This window comes from Amblyomma mixtum, chromosome 8 (assembly GCF_055824585.1).
Source record: "Amblyomma mixtum isolate Tamu chromosome 8, ASM5582458v1, whole genome shotgun sequence".
NCBI classification, from domain to species: domain Eukaryota; kingdom Metazoa; phylum Arthropoda; class Arachnida; order Ixodida; family Ixodidae; genus Amblyomma; species Amblyomma mixtum.
In genome coordinates this window covers 133,459,127-133,474,864 of record NC_143019.1, presented here as the reverse complement: position 1 = coordinate 133,474,864, position 15,738 = coordinate 133,459,127, and the positions used below count along the sequence as shown (strand labels likewise).

General features: G+C 46.7%; 1 protein-coding gene across 1 annotated transcript in view; it reads right to left on the bottom strand.

Annotated features, from left to right (window-relative positions):
- Positions 1–7,548: 7,548 nt before the first annotated feature.
- LOC149334519 (cytochrome P450 4c3-like) overlaps positions 7,549–15,738 on the bottom strand; it is a 58,995-nt gene continuing 50,805 nt past the window's right edge. Inside the window, exons 9-11 of the mRNA XM_089555153.1 lie at positions 14,249–14,315; positions 10,699–10,878; positions 7,549–7,706 (exon numbers count right to left, since the gene is read on the bottom strand). Of these exons, the coding sequence (XP_089411279.1) occupies positions 7,549–7,706; positions 10,699–10,878; positions 14,249–14,315 (405 nt within the window). The remainder of the gene's footprint in view (positions 7,707–10,698; positions 10,879–14,248; positions 14,316–15,738) is intronic.

The following is a 15,738-nucleotide window of genomic DNA, read 5'->3' as shown; positions in this document are numbered from 1 at the left end:
TCGCAACCTGATAGCTTCTCACCCGTCACTTATCTAGACGGTCTTAGCGATCACTTGGCCATTCATGCTACATTTTCTTGCCCCTTACAAAATAACAAAAGGATAAAGAAAACGCTTACTCTTTACGACAAAGGTGATTACATAGGTTTCAACCGCGACCTCACTGCTTTTTCTGAAAAATTTACATCTGGTTTTTCGGTCCACTCTCTTGAAGCTAACTGGTTACTTTTCAAGTCTGAAATGCAGCGCCTAATCAGCATATATATTCCGACTATCACCATAACAGAACGCCCTAATTCCCCATGGTATAACAACACACTTCAAAGACTAGGCAACAAAAAGAAGCGACTATTTCGTGCAGCTAAAGGTATAGGCACGGCCCAGGCTTGGAACGAGTATCACACTGTCGCTACTATTTATGACACCGAGGTAGCTCGAACTAAGAATATCTTCTTCTCTACCACCTTACCTAACATGCTGCACGATAATCCTAAGCGCTTCTGGAAAACAATAAGCCCTTCTACTTCTAATGTAATTTCATTCACTGATAATTCTGGAGCTTCCATTCCCGAATCAGACGTTCCAAATATCCTAAACCACACTTTTTGCTCCGTATTCACAGAGGAACCTCTTGATAACCCCCCTGAAGCCCCATACTTTCTCCAGCCGCCTATGGAAGACATCATCTTCAACCCTTGCGGTATTGCTAAAATCGTAGACACACTAAAGAATTCTTCATCCGCAGGTGTGGACGGCATAAACGCTAAAGTGCTCAAAAACACCAAAGACCTTTGTAGTATCATCTTATCTTTAATTTTTCAGCAGTCGCTTTCTTCGTGCTCATCACCACGCGACTGGCGGATCGGGAAAGTCATTCCAGTCTTCAAGAAAGGTAAACGATCTTCACCACTAAACTATAGGCCAATTTCATTAACCAGTGTTTGTTGTAAAATCATGGAGCACATAATATATTCGCATACTGCCCAGTTCTTATCATCGAATAACTTCTTTCACCCTAACCAACACGGCTTCCGTAAGGGCCTCTCCTGTGACACCCAACTTGTTCTCTTTCTTCATGATATACATGCATGCCTCGATCGTAACATTCCCACGGATTCCATATTCCTAGATTTTGAAAAAAGCTTTTGATAAAGTCCCCCATAGGCGCCTAACACATAAGCTCTCACGCCTAAATCTGCATCCCTCGGTTCTGGATTGCATTCGAGCTTTCTTAACTGACCGCTATCAATTCGTCCACGCTAACTCACACTCGTCATCCCTCTCTTCTGTCTTGTCTGGCGTTCCCCAGGGCACCGTATTAGGACCACTTCTATTTCTAATCTACATAAATGATTTACCGTCTAACATCAGGTCTAATGTTCGATTATTTGCTGATGATTGTGCTCTTTACCGCCCAATTATTGATCACACTGACATCACCATCCTTCAGGAAGATCTTGTTCGTATCGAGGATTGGTGCCGCACTTGGCTTATGTCACTAAATAGTACTAAAACGTCCCTTCTTTCTTTCCATCGCCGTCGCAACCACCAGGATAATACTTACAATATTAGCACTATTCTTATCATATCAGTTGACTCCTACAAGTACCTTGGCATCCACTTAAGTAAAGATTTAACCTGGTCCCATTACATTCATCATGTTACAAATTCAGCAAATCAAGTTCTCGGGTACTTACGGCGTAACTTATCATTAGCTCCCCGTTCCATAAAACTTCTTGCTTACTTAACTTTTATACGTCCTAAACTTGAGTTTGCATGTGCAGCGTATGATCCTTTCAATGCTAACCTTATCACTATGCTCGAATCTGTCCAGAACCGTGCTGTCAGATTTATTTGTTCTGACTACTCTTATCACTCTAGCGTTTCTGCATTAAAATCCCAGCTCAGTCTTCCCAGTCTTCCCACGCTAGCCTGCCGTCGCAAAATCGCCTGTCTTTCAGATTTTTTCACACCTTTAACCACGATGCCCCCCGTATCACACGCGCTCATCGGATATCCCGTAACTCCCACCCAAACGCTGTCTACCCCGAGAAATCTCGTACTGTAACATATCAGCAGTCTTTCTTCCTTAGAACAGCCAACGACTGGAATGGCCTTCCATCCAAGATGGCGACCATCATCAATCCAGTCCATTTCAAATCCGCCATCGAAGATCACCTGTGTCCAAAATAATAGAATTTTGTCAGCCCACCCCTCATGTAATGTCCTTGTGGACCTTTGAGGAATAATAAATAAATAAATAAATAAATAAATAAATAAATAAATAAATAAATAAATAAATAAATAAATAAATAAATAAAAAATAAATAAATAAATAAATAAATCATCAGCCTGACTACGCTCACTGCAGGGCAAAGGCCTCTCCCATGTCTCTCCAATTAACCCTGTCCTTCGCCAGCCGCGGCAACCATATTCCCGCAAATTTCTTAATCTCATCCGACCACCTAATTTTCTGCCGCCACCTGCTACGCTTGCCTTCTCTTGGAATCCACTCCGTTACCCTTAAGGACCAGCGGTTGTCTTGCCTTCGCATTACATGCCCTGCCCAAGCCCACTTCTTCCTCTTGATTTCAATTAGGATATCATTAACGCGCGTTTGTTCTCTCACCCACTACGCCCGCTTCCGATCTCTTAACGTTACACCTATCATTTTTCTTTCCATAGCTCACTGTGTTGTCCTTAACGTAAACTGAACCATCTTTGTTAGCCTCCACGTTTCTGCCCCATAAGTGAGTACCGGTAAGATACACCTGTTGTATACTTTTCTCTTGAGGGATATTGGTAAACTGCCATTCATGATCTGAGATAATCTGCCATATGCGCTCCACCCCATTCTTATTCTTCTAGTTATTTCCCTCTCATGATCTGGATCAGCTGTCACTACCTGCCCTAAAGAGTCATATTCTCCTACTACTTCCAGCCCCTGGCTACCAATTGCGAACTGCAGTTCCCTTGCTAGGCTGTTGAACATTACTTTGGTTTTCTGCATGTTAATTTTTAGCCCCACCGTTCTGCTCTGCCTGTCTAATTCATTGATCATGCTTTGCAGTTCATGTCCTGAGTGACTTAGCAAGGCAATGTCACCAGCGAATCTCAAATTACTTATGTATTCTCAATTAACTCTTATCCCCATCTGTTCACATTTCAGGCCCCGGAATGCCTCCTGTAAACAGGCAGTGAGTAGCATGGGCGAGATCGTGTCTCCCTGCCTGACACCTTTCCTTATTGGAATTTTATTACTGACTTTATGGAGAACTATGGTAGCTGTACAATCGTTATAAATATCTTCCAATATTTTCACATAGCACTCTTCTACACCCTGATTCCGCAATGCCTGCATGACTGCTGAGGTTTCTACTGAGTCGAATTCTTTCTCGTAATCAATGAACGCTATATATAGGGGCTGATTATATTCTGCGCATTTCTCTATCACCTGATTGGTTGCGTGAATATGGTTCATTGTCGAGGCCAGGGAAAAGCTTGTACCCTTTGTATCACTGGTAGTTACCCTGCCGTGAGCACAAACATTAAAAATGGTGTTCATAAAAAACAGACACATTGCTACAACTGCGGGGAAATTTTATTTGGAAATCGCAGGCCCTAAAGAGACAGTCATTTAAAATACAGAAGTAGGGACGCAGTAGTTTATTCGAGGTGTGACCGACCATTTTCATTTGGCTTTCCTAATTTCACAGCTACGAAGAGACGAGGCCATTGTCCAAAAATGTGAACGGACGAACTCCTCTCTCTTTTTTTATTCTTGTCTTTTCAATCAAATTTCTTCAAGCGCTTTTATGATTCGAAGGCCTTTGCTGAGAACTTATGAAGTGTGTGTGCGTCTTCTTGCACACACTGAGCAATTTACCTCACGCCGGCCAGACGAGCCGAGCCGGGCTCAGTTAAGCGATAATTTAACTGCCTTGCGCCGGACCGGTGATGTTGCGGGCTCGGGCTTAGAGCCTCGGGCCCGGGGTGGAGCTACACTCGGAACGAGACCCGTGCAGTGCTCTACAATGAGGGGCATCGGGCTGAAAAGCTCTGGACTAATTCAGAGTACCTGGAAATCATTATTGGCATTGCATAGTACAGCACCATCGATGTCGACGAAATGCGGTTGCCCTGGCCGGGATTCCAACTCGGTACATCGCGCCGAAACAGCAGAACGCCACAGATCAGTGAGGGACCGTGGCGGATGTAATAACCGGGAGAGAAAGAAAAGAAGTATTTCTATATTATCGTGTAAACGTAGAGAAAGCAATGGAATACAAAAAAAAAATACTTATGCCACAATGGGAAACTCATGCTCAGGCTAGAGAGCGTGCAGTCTTGGTCAAAACTCTTAAATGTGCACTGAAGAGGAATCTGAGCTCGCATTTTTACCGCTGGAACTCGATGTACACGTTCCGAGCGTTCTTGGAAACTTCGAATTATTGCCCTGTGTGTCCGATTTTCCTAATTTAAATCAGATTAATGGAGGGCTCCTACCTTTTTTCTTGAATTCTCCGCAAACGATGGGAGGAGTCGACCAACCTTTCAACCAGTCCCGTGCCGGCTTCCGCTCTGTCATCGGCGGAGTGATCGGCGAAAGCAAAGAGTCCACACGTGTTTTTATTTCCGCAGGCCTAATTTGCAGCTATGTAGTCTCTGACTGAATCCATTTATTCACGGAGTCCTAAAAGAAACAAAATAAAAGCGAAAGCTAAGTCGCCACGCGACTGCCTGAAAGGCACTCCATGCGTTGATCGACTCCTCCCACCATAGGCGGGGAATTAAAAAAAAAAAAAAGGCGGGAGCCGGACGTTAATCCCAATTTAATTAGGGGAATCGGCCGCACAGGGCAATAAATGGAGGTTTTAAGCATGAAATGCTTTTAGCTCCCGTTGTCGGCAGTGTGGTGACGTCACGCCGAGACCGAGAGCCAGCATCAGGGCACTGAATTCCACTCATCCGGGCACTGAAACGAGAACATCCGGGCACCGTACGAGATTTAACGAGACTCCTACGTGATGTGTGATCTGTTAGGGGCTTTGAGAGAGGGCCGCTTAGAGCAAGAGGGGAGCTCCAGGGCGAGAAGTGCTTTGGGCGCACTGGTTCCGCGCCGTCCCCAAGGATGGCGCTGCGGTCCCACACTCACGCATGCAAAAGACCGGCCGCTGGGCCTTCAGCTCATGAAGGTTCCCCCTTTGGCAGGCAGATGTATACACGCTCGCGGAGTATTCGAACGCGTTGCATATACATTCTTGTCAGGCCTGCGTCTCGTTGTGCCCGCGTACGCTTCTGCATCGTCCTGCATTTCATTGCCACCACCGTCACAGCTGCTTAAGCCGAGCAATGGAGCCTGATGAAAGGAGAGGTAGGAAGCGTCTTGCGGAAAGCGATCGCTTTGCGAGTGGTACGCCACAGCAGAAGTCTGCTAGCCCCTGCCGACAACGCCATGATCATGCGGCCGCTCCCGAAAGCGACAAGGCCGCCACGGTTCGCGGCTGCCTGCCTAAGCCCGCACTATTGCAGGCGATCGCTTCGACGCAACAAGAAGAGTGTGGTGTGGTGTGTTGAACACTAGACCCATTTCAAGATTTCGACTAGTACCATCTACAACCAATGTGTTATGCCCGTAAACATTTCATGCTTACTCTACTCTCGGTTACGGGAGCGGCAGAGATTTTTTAAGAATGCTGGGAACGCGTAGATCGAGTTCCCGCGGCAAAAAGACGAATTCAGATTTCTCTGCAGTGCACCTTTAAAACAACAGCGCTCAGCTGCGGGGAAATCAATGTTCCTAGAACGCTCCGTGCAGTGGATCATTTCAAAACACAAGTCAAGCAGGAAGCTTCTATACGACAAGAAGATAACTGCTGCTAGAATTTCAAGGTCATTCCGCCTTTAATAGTTCCGTAATGGCTCTGTTATGCGGCTGAAGCGAAAAGCCTTTGGTTTTAAAGCTTTTGACCAAGACTGTACATGGGAACACGGTGTTAGACGTACCGTTTCAAGCAATAGAAGAATTTCCTGCCACATGCTTCTGCACAGAAAGTTCTCCGGAGCCCAATCTCTTGAAGTTGTGTACTAGCACCATGCAGGGAGGTTCGACAACCCCCTGTGACCTCCCCTCGCACAGTGCGTACGCCGCAGGTGCTCGCGCATTGGTGTGGGTTGGACACAAAAGTAGTCTATGGTAAGAAGAACGATATAATGTAGCTCGCGCCGCGAATGTCATCTGTGAGATCCCATAACTGCTTGTCAAGTCCTGCGAAGGAGCTGCTTGAAGGAGCGGCCACGTACGGGAGCATGCGCTGATAGATATGGCCAAAAACAGCGCATTGCTGTGAGAGCAGTGTTGCACTTGCAGGCGCGAGAAATGTTTTCGGGAGCTAACGATCTTAAAAAGGAGCGAAAGTACGCTAGGTCGAAAGATTTCAGAAGTTTCTGATGCCAATAAACAGAACGGAGATCCTTTAGTTACCATTAGATCTCGCTTTACGACGCGTAGAAAGCTTTCCTCTTCTCGGTTAAGGAATATGATCCCAGTGGATTTTATGAACTGCGAACGCTCCCTGCGCGCGCGCAGCCTTTGTTTTTTCTTAAAATACATATACGTCGATTTGTTTTTACGAAAAAACTGAGCTTTACCCTTAGTCCATTGTTCTTCCTCTTGACTCTGTGCCCCTCTTCGCAATTCATCCTCTTCCAACGCACGCGCCATCCGGCTCAACAATTTCTTTACAAGCACCTCCAAAGACGTGCTTAGTACAGTGTAAATTATAATTAGCATATATAGGAGTAAAAAGGGTGTAAGTTGAATAACGCAGAAATTTGGGCAAGTTGGTACGTATTCATTTTTGAAACAGCGCAACAAAGACGGGACGTGGAAACTGGGGGGTAAAGACAAACACGTTAGTCAGCGCCTGTTTGTCTTTACCCCTCAGTTTCCACGTCCCGTCTTTGTTGCGCTGTTTCAAAAATGAAGGGTGTAAGTTGCTTTCCAGCATACTCTATTTTAGGGGAAGATATGTGGCCCAAGTCCAGGTGTATATTTCGATCACTAATTGTACGGGATACTTACACTTGGCAACGGAGGCATATTCCGACCGCAAAACATAGTAACATGATGCAGCTACCAGAGGCAGAAGGCACGGGAGGTCTTGAGGTAAGCAAATGAGAATAGAAAAGTTGGGCAAAATCTTAAAACTGCTAGAATTTCGCACATCTGGATGAGGGAATCTGTACCGTAGCAAGCCTTAGGTATTCCGTATCATCATTAGTTACGGAGATCTACATCAGGGCAGCACAGAATACCTGGCCCTGAAAATGATTGCACCGGAAGATAGCATAGTCCCCTTTTTGCTCCCTTATAGGCTAATGAGGGCTTAGACTGATAGCGCCAGGTGAAGTTAATGAACACTATTTCGCGCAGGAATCAAGATTCAAAGCTGCGCAGCTGTACAGCGTTTGCTAAGCGCACGATAGCGAGACAGCTGAAGACAAACGCTTCGTCAGTCCTTGCGATGTCCCGCTACCGCTGTGACGTCACCGGGGCGTGAACTTGATCCTGAGCCCAGTGCGGGGGCGCAGCACCATTTCGGTCACGAGCGCCACCTGGTCGCGTTGATCGAGTGACTGCACCCTGAAGCGCCGCAGAATGTTGGCCACCACAATTTTGGCTTCGGCCGCCGCAAACCTCTGGCCTGAAACACGGAAAAACCGAACAAAATTAGCTCAGGTTTAACTCTGGTTAAACCGGGCAAGTTGCGCAAGCAAGGAGCAACTGTTCTGCCTGAGGCGAACGCGCGTATTTATTCCCCGTTTCCCTCTCGCTTCCTTTCACCTCTCTCCACATTCCGACAGATCAGCGGCGGCGGCGCAGCGACGGTCCTGCCGCCTGGTGGAGCGCGGCTGAAACGGTTGCTATGGCAACGGCGCTCCATCTGTTTGACCTCGCTGCGGCTAAAGGTCGACCGTGGCCACCGCCGGGAGCCACGCGACGGCTCGAAACCTGGCGCAGTTTAGCTTACGCAATAAAAGTACATGACATGACATGACATGAAAAAAAGTACATGACATGAAAAGTACATGACATGAAAGTATAAGCCCACTAGCAGACGAGGACGGTGAAGAAAGACAGGTGACTAACGAGTGCTAACTAGCAACAATTTATTATGAACCGCAGAGCGGAATACACAGGCAAGCGTGTACTGACATCACAAGGGCCACGACTTGCCTATAGATTCCAGGTGGTGGTGTAAATGTAGAGGCGGGATGAGCCTTACAGTGGCCTGTCGGCAATCGCTGCGCCTGAGACACTGAATGAAGTGACTGCGTCTCTACCATTGTTCCATAAGGCCAGTGTCCTCTAAGAATTCTAGAGTGATCGTGACACTGATCACCGCTCACTTGGGGAGCCGTCAGGGTAAACAATGCGAGACACGCCGTCCAAGGGAACGTTCAGTCTCCTCAGGTTCATAACAAATTGTTGAAAGCTAGCTGTCGTGCGTCCCCTGTCTTTCTTCACCGTCCTCGTCTGCTTGTGCGCTCAAACTATCATGTGAACTCACACCAACACGCCCAAACTGCAACGTATAGTGTACATGAACAGCAGTACCTTGCATATTCGACAGGATAAAAAAAGCATGTCTTGCTGTTTTCTTATGCGGATTACGTGTGTAACGCAGGAAGTCTGTTCTGTCTTACGGATAAACGCTGCTCTGTGCTAAAACCTCTCTGTCGACAGAAAACACTATGGAGGGGTTTACGTCGTGGTACGACGACGTCTTCAGGATGAATAGGTCTTCATAAATTTGCTCAAAGTTCGCCTGCACTTTGAGCAAGAAAGAAATGATTCCAATCAGCAGTTACCTTAGGAAAGCCTTCAAAGAAACGCTCTACAGCTTTCTGGTACTGTCCTTGTGAGGGGCTGACATTTTTCTTGAGCTGCGAAGCAGGGTTAATTTAAGCATGAACTGCTCTCGGCTGCCATTGTTGGCAAGCTTACATGAACACTATTCGGAAACCACGGGGTGCCTGAAGCCGAACAAGAAGGTGAACCTCTCTGAAAGATTCTGAGATTCTTTATGTTAACGCTATCCTGCAGAAAAAAAATGCACGGCGTTTAATATGCCCTTAAGAGTACCATTCGATAGAATACAGATCCCTCACATGTAAGTACACCTTCTCTTTTATAAATACATAGATCGCTGTCGGTCGTTATAGCCGGTCGTTAGTGATAGCCATATGTTTTTAGAATTTTGAAAACGCGATTACCCTTGGCGCTCTGGCTCGACAAAATTTTGCCTTTTTGACTAGTTACGTGCAGTGGAAAGGTTGCTTCACCTGCATGCTTTTCGAAAGCGCATGCATTTATTTTGGCACGATGTAGCCAAATTGTTTCCAGCCACAGCGCCGTGGATAATCGCGTTTTCGAAATTCTAGAAACTGGTATGGCTATTATTAACTACCGGCTACAATCTCTAACTGCAACCAGTTGCCTAGTTGTGATTGTTAAAAAACTAGTTATCAGAAAATAGTTAACCAGCTTACTACTTAAGACAATTAAACGGCTTTCCGGTGTCCGCCAACACTTGTAATACTATGCTGTAAAAGCCATATCTTTACCCCAAAAGTCTATTTTTGAAAATTGCTTAGCCGTCCCGGAAACAACTGGTACATACATACATATTCCTTAGCAGCTTGGCGCCTGCCTGAACAGCCAGAAGGATAACAGGATTTTTCGGTAAATGTTTGCTTGAGTGCTAGCGCACAAAAAGAAATTTTAAAAGAAAAGTAGTAAAACCGATCGAAAGCTAACAAAGCTAGGGGCGTCATTTTAAGGCGGAAACCTTTAATGCCCCATCGTTGTAAGCCGGAGTTGTCGACAGAAATGTCACGCTTTTCAATTGGTCTAAATGGTCACGACGTCACAGTGCGCGAATTTCAATTGGTGCCAATATTACCTTCGCTAGTAACCATGCAACCAATTAAAGGGATGGTATAGTGATGCTTCAAGTAAAATAAATAAATAAATAACCAAGAAAGGAAATTGGTCGAGTCATGACCGAACCAGAGACTCCGGAGTGCGAGACGATAACGCTAACCCCTTCGCCATGCCAGCTCGATGGTTTGGACTGAACAAAGGTGTGTCTAGTGAATACAGTCTTTTTCGTTCACTCTCGCCTTCCTCAATTCCCGTTACGGCGAGGTTCAGGTGTCCACCGAGATATGCGAGACAGATACATTTCCTTTCCTCAAAAACCAGCTTACCGACGAGCAAGGCGTAGAGCCGAACGGGCGATGGCGTTCTGTGGACTCCCTGGCAGCGTACCAAGGCGCTGTCGCGTTCCGTTCTTAGAGGCGAAGCTTAACATATTAACCACACATCAGTGGCACAAGCAGCAACACCGCGCTTAAGGCTTTCGCCTCACCGCACTTTAGGTCAACAAAGTGCCCCCCCACCTGAATTTTTTTTCTCTTAACTGTGGCCACTTGCACTGCGTGCGACAAGTAGCCAAGGATAAACGCATGGCTGTTGGGAACCAGCTGTCATTCACTCTATTTCATTGGCTGCAAGCGCACGCACAGTTCTTCCTTCCACATGTTTTTCTGCGAGGGCTCAGAAGAGCGGCGAACTGACACGACAGTGTGACCTGCGGAGACCAAGGACTCTGCACTGGGCCACCCACCTACCGATGCAGTTTCTCGGTCCGGCCGAGAATGGGACGTAGGCGTACGGGTGGCGTCCCTTGGCGTTCTCCGGGAAGAACCTCTCCGGGTGGAACTCCTCCGGCCTCGGGAACACATCCGGGTCCCGGTGCAAGAAGTACATGACGATCTGGATGAGCGAGCCCTCTGGAAGCGTAACCCCGCCTAAGGGGACGAAAGCAGTCACGTGGAGGATTACACACACTCGCAGACGATGACAGAACCCTTAGGAATGTGATCAGAGTGAAAAATAAAAGTCGGGAGCGGGGCAGCTATAGGCAGGGTGCTGATAAGCTCTCTGAGGACACAAAAGGTCATATAAAACTTCAGAGCATACAGCCTCACACCCCAGATACAAAAAAAAAAAGAAAACGTTATCGCTGTGGTGTTCCCAAGGGAGCCTTTTTGGGTCGCATCTTTTCATTGTGTACATTAACGACATCACTTCCATTACCGATAAGCATGACTGTGCACTATACGCAGGTGATACCAGCCTTACCCTTGAGGCACTCACTGGATTAAATGAATGCAGCGAAGCTAACTCGCTGCTGGCTATTAAGGGTGTTAATTCTGATAGCCAACTCTCACATCGCCACAGTTAGTGAGCCGGTTGCAATGAGAGATTTGTAGCTGGCCTTTAGTAACAGACTTGCGATATTTTAGAACTTTGGAAACGCGATTACCCTCGGCGCTGTGACTGAACTAACTCTGGCCACCTGACGCGCCTTTCGAAAACGGCGCAGCGCTCAGCAGCGACCAGCAGCACATGTCATTTAATGACGCACATGCCGTATAACTTTCTGTCTCCCGCACGCGCTGCGGTGGCTGTCGCTACTCACTGTTATAGTCGAGCTGTTTTTGAAGGTCTCGTGATATGGAAGAAATGGGTTGAGCCACATCGCCGAGGATAATCGCGTTTTCTAAATTCTGAAAAGTAATAAGGATATAGCTCTAAAGAATAGTTAGAAATTTCTGGTAGCAGTGAAGTGCTTCAGCGTAATAGTTAGTGGTTAACTATTATTTAACAAGGACTATATTCGAGCTAGTCTCTTTTATCGGAAAGCTTCAACAGAACAGCCCTAGCAGCCGCCGCGGTGGTTCAGTGGCTATGGTGCTCGACTGCTGACCCAAAAGACGCGGGTTCGATCCCGGCCGCGGCGGCTAGAATTTCTTTGAAGGAGAAATTCTAGAGGCCCGTGTACTGTGCGATGTCAGTGCACGTTAAAGAACCCCAGGTGGTCGAAATTTCCGGAGCACTTCACTACGGCGTCTCTCATAGCCTTAGTCGCTTTGGGACGTTAAACCCCACAAAACAAAACCAAACCAGAACAACCCTAGCATTCGTTCAGCAGCACAGCGGCGCGGCTAGGGATCGCCGTCGTCTTCAAATCTAAGCTACTGCGTTGGCTTTTCTGCAGTACAATTAGAATTTTGGTAACGAGCTCACTACTTAATGTGATTCGCACTTCCAGTGATATTGGCCAGACTTTGTATTGCTATGCTGCAGAGGTAATCATTAAATCTTTGAAAGCCAAATTTTAAAACTTCATTGCGGGTTTCGCTGAAAAACCGGGCATAATATTGGTGCTTGTATTCCTCTAAATTCTCTATCCCAACTTTGTCTGCCGCCGTAGTGGTACAGTGATTATGGTGCTGGGCTTCTGATTCGAAAGACGCGGGTTCGATCGCGGTCGCGGAGGTCGCATTTCGGTAGAGGGGAAATGATAGACGCCCGTCTACTGTGAGACGTCAGTGCACGTTAAAGAATCCCAAGCGGTTGAAATTTCCGGAGCCCTCCATTACGGCGTCCCCCATAGCATGAGTCACTTTGGGATGTTAAACCACATAAACCAAACCAAACGAAACCAAATAAAACCAAACCAAACCAATTTCTTTTCTACGAACTACACTCTGAACACGAATATGCCTATATGGTGGGTAAAAGGGAAGTGAGCTCTCCTCTAGCGCACTCCTTTTAAGGGGCAGAGTATGCTGCCCAAGTTCCGGAGCAGATATGGATCACTAAATACACGGAATGCTTACTCTTGGCAGTGGAGGTATATTTCCTCAAAGCGAAGTGACTTGATGCAGTAAGCCATGGTATAAAACTCTTTAACGCGGCGCAGGAGGTCTCGAAGTTAGCAAATTGAGGAGTTCAGAACTTCGGTTAAAAGGATGGATAGCTGGGCGAGTTTGTAATAATTAATCGCGGAGGTACAGCGCGAACAAGACGAAGGACGAAGCAAAGAGGCAACACAGACGAGCGCTGTCTTCGTAATCTTCGTAACTGCTGCACTTGGCGAGTTTTGAAGAGTGAATTTGTTTCCGTTGCCAACCGTAAGTATTCCTTGTTTTCCGTGGTAGAAGTCTACAACATTGCTTAGGCAGCATACCCAGCCCCGTAAAGGGAGTTCCCTAGAGGTCAACTTACTCCCCTTTCATACTCATTTCGTGTTTAGAGGGAACCCACCTAGGTGGATATGTGGCTGGTTGCGTTCGCGTGCTTATCCGCAAGTGGAATGTTAAATTGTTGCTACGGTGGCTGCATCTAAATGGAGGTGAAGTGCTGCATGATGTAAAAAATAGCGCACAGGGAACACACGGGACGGAAAGTAAACGACGCAGACAAGCGCTATCTGCGTCGTTAAAAGATCATTATGGCAATCTTCCTGAGCATTTCCGGGAATGTAGCAAAAAAGAAGACCAGAAGGGGAAAACTTGTAAACCGATTTTTTCTAGTACCGTCATACTTTTCAGACATCGAGATCAGCGTGTACGCGAGATAATGGAGGCATACCATATTAGGAAATGTCGGAATCCGTGTATCAGTGAGCCCTCTGTTAACTTGGCAGACTGTGAAATCGATTTTTTAGCCTCAGCGTTGCATTGAATTCCTTTTTTGATAACGGTTTTTTTAACTGATCTTCCACAGCGATGAGTGGCGCCTGATGCTTCAATTTCAATTTTTTCCTCTGACTTGGTCTTTCCAGGAGGGACTGTTTGTGGTTGTTTTTGTTTTATGTTTTTAAAGTGACTACCTTATATTGCGCGCGTCAGCAATAAACCTCAGTTGCGAGTATAGCGCTTGTCTGCGTCGTTTACTTTCCGTCCCGTGTGTTCCCTGTGCGCTATTTTTTACATCATGAACGTTATCCAACTTGCCCAACTTTCCGCTTTGGTGAAGTGCAGCCACAGATATACCAGCAAAACCACCAAGAACATTCCTTTCTATAAAAATAGCGTACTTTCTTCATTCAGCAAATTTGTCTTCGGTTAACGTTTAACCTTGCTATAGGTACGTTCTTTCACAGCTCAAATTGATCTTTTTGCAGTTCTTTTGTCGATGCCCTCAGTGTGCAGAGTCGAACTGTTTCTCCGGATAATGGAACAATTATCATTAGCAACAGAAACCGGATATTGATTAAATACCAAGCAATACCTTTCAGCTGCAGCTACAGAGGATGCAAATTACGGCTGCGACAATGCATTGAACAAAAAAGGCGCAAGAAAAAAAAAACAAGACTACATTTCTTACCTATGGTAAAGGGCTCCTCGCAAGCTCTGTTGATAAGCGGCACGGATGGGTATATGCGCTGGCTTTCCTACAAAGACAGAAGCAGCACTAATGACGAATAATGCTGAAGGGCGAACGGGATTACGCTTGTACTGTCTGGTAGCATGCCTTCTTGTGGAAGGCACCGCTCACGCAGCTCGTATTTTCGCTATAAAAAGAGTAGCGAGGGATCGAAGTCATTCAACTAGAACTTGTTGCTGGGCTAGTTGGTACATGGATCTTTTGTTCATAAGGAGGCGCAACATAAAACAGACACGAGAAAGGAGGCAGGACGACACGCTAACTGACGACTGGTTCCTTTACTACAAGACACACATCATATATAGGCACATCGCCACACCTCCTATCAGCTGCAGCAAACGTCAGATTAATTAAGGGGCCATAAAAACGATAAGAGAAAACACGTTTAACAAAAGCTATCTAAAAGCGATAAAAGTGACCGATGAATCTAATAAACAAACGGCATAGATGACACGTGGTGTAGAGGGCCAAAGTAACATGAAAGAATGTATCTGACAGGATGAAAACGAAATGGAAATGCATTAAAAAGGTAAAAAGCGGCAAAACACACGCGGCATCATGTTCGCTGAAGTGCTCAATGCAAGAAGCCATTTCTTAAAGAAAGATGTCATGCTTATAGCGGAAAGCCAGCATCAGTTGAGAAAAGAAGAACTCACAAAGAAAGCAGATTTTGGTAAGTTTCGCATTTCATGTGCCTGAAATTTTATAGTGTAGTGGTCCAGGTTGCGTTAACGGTGTCGGATCAGAAACAAGGCGGCCGGTGACGGACTAGACAGAGCCGGAGAGCGCCAAGAGACCAGAGTTTAATTTACATATTGTAGGATGGGGGTTTGTTAAAGGCACTGGGACCTCAGGAGCAGGGCGGCAACAGTCCGTGGTCGGCGAAGGCGAGAACACAGCACGCGCAGCGATGGCAGCGCCGCCGCTAAGCAGAACGGTCGTCTTCGTCTTCACAATTGCCCCAGCCATCCTGCCCGCGCCCAAAGTCGCCAGGTTGGCTGGGTCGTAGAATGGCTTGAGGCGCTGCACATGAACAGTCTCGCGTCCACGGCAGCGGCGATCAGAAGACGGCACGAGAGGTTCGACTGTGTAATTAACTGGAGATGTACGCGCCAGGACACGGTATGGGCCATGGTATTTGGCGAGAAATTTTGACGACAGGCCCGGAGTATTTGTCGGAATCCAGAGCCACACAAGGGAGCCATTGGGGAAGTGTGGCGTTGTTTGATTGAGGTCGTGGCGGGATTTCTCTCTGCACTGGTTGTCAGTTGTGAGAGCACGGGCGATGCGGCGACAGTCTTCGGCGTGCTGGGCGGCTTCAGATAGAGGCGTATACTCGGAAGCGTCGGGTTGGTACGGCAGAATGGTAGAGGAGCGTGGGCACCTGTGTCTATGCGATGTGTGACAGTCGACGTTTGGCCCAGTGAGCT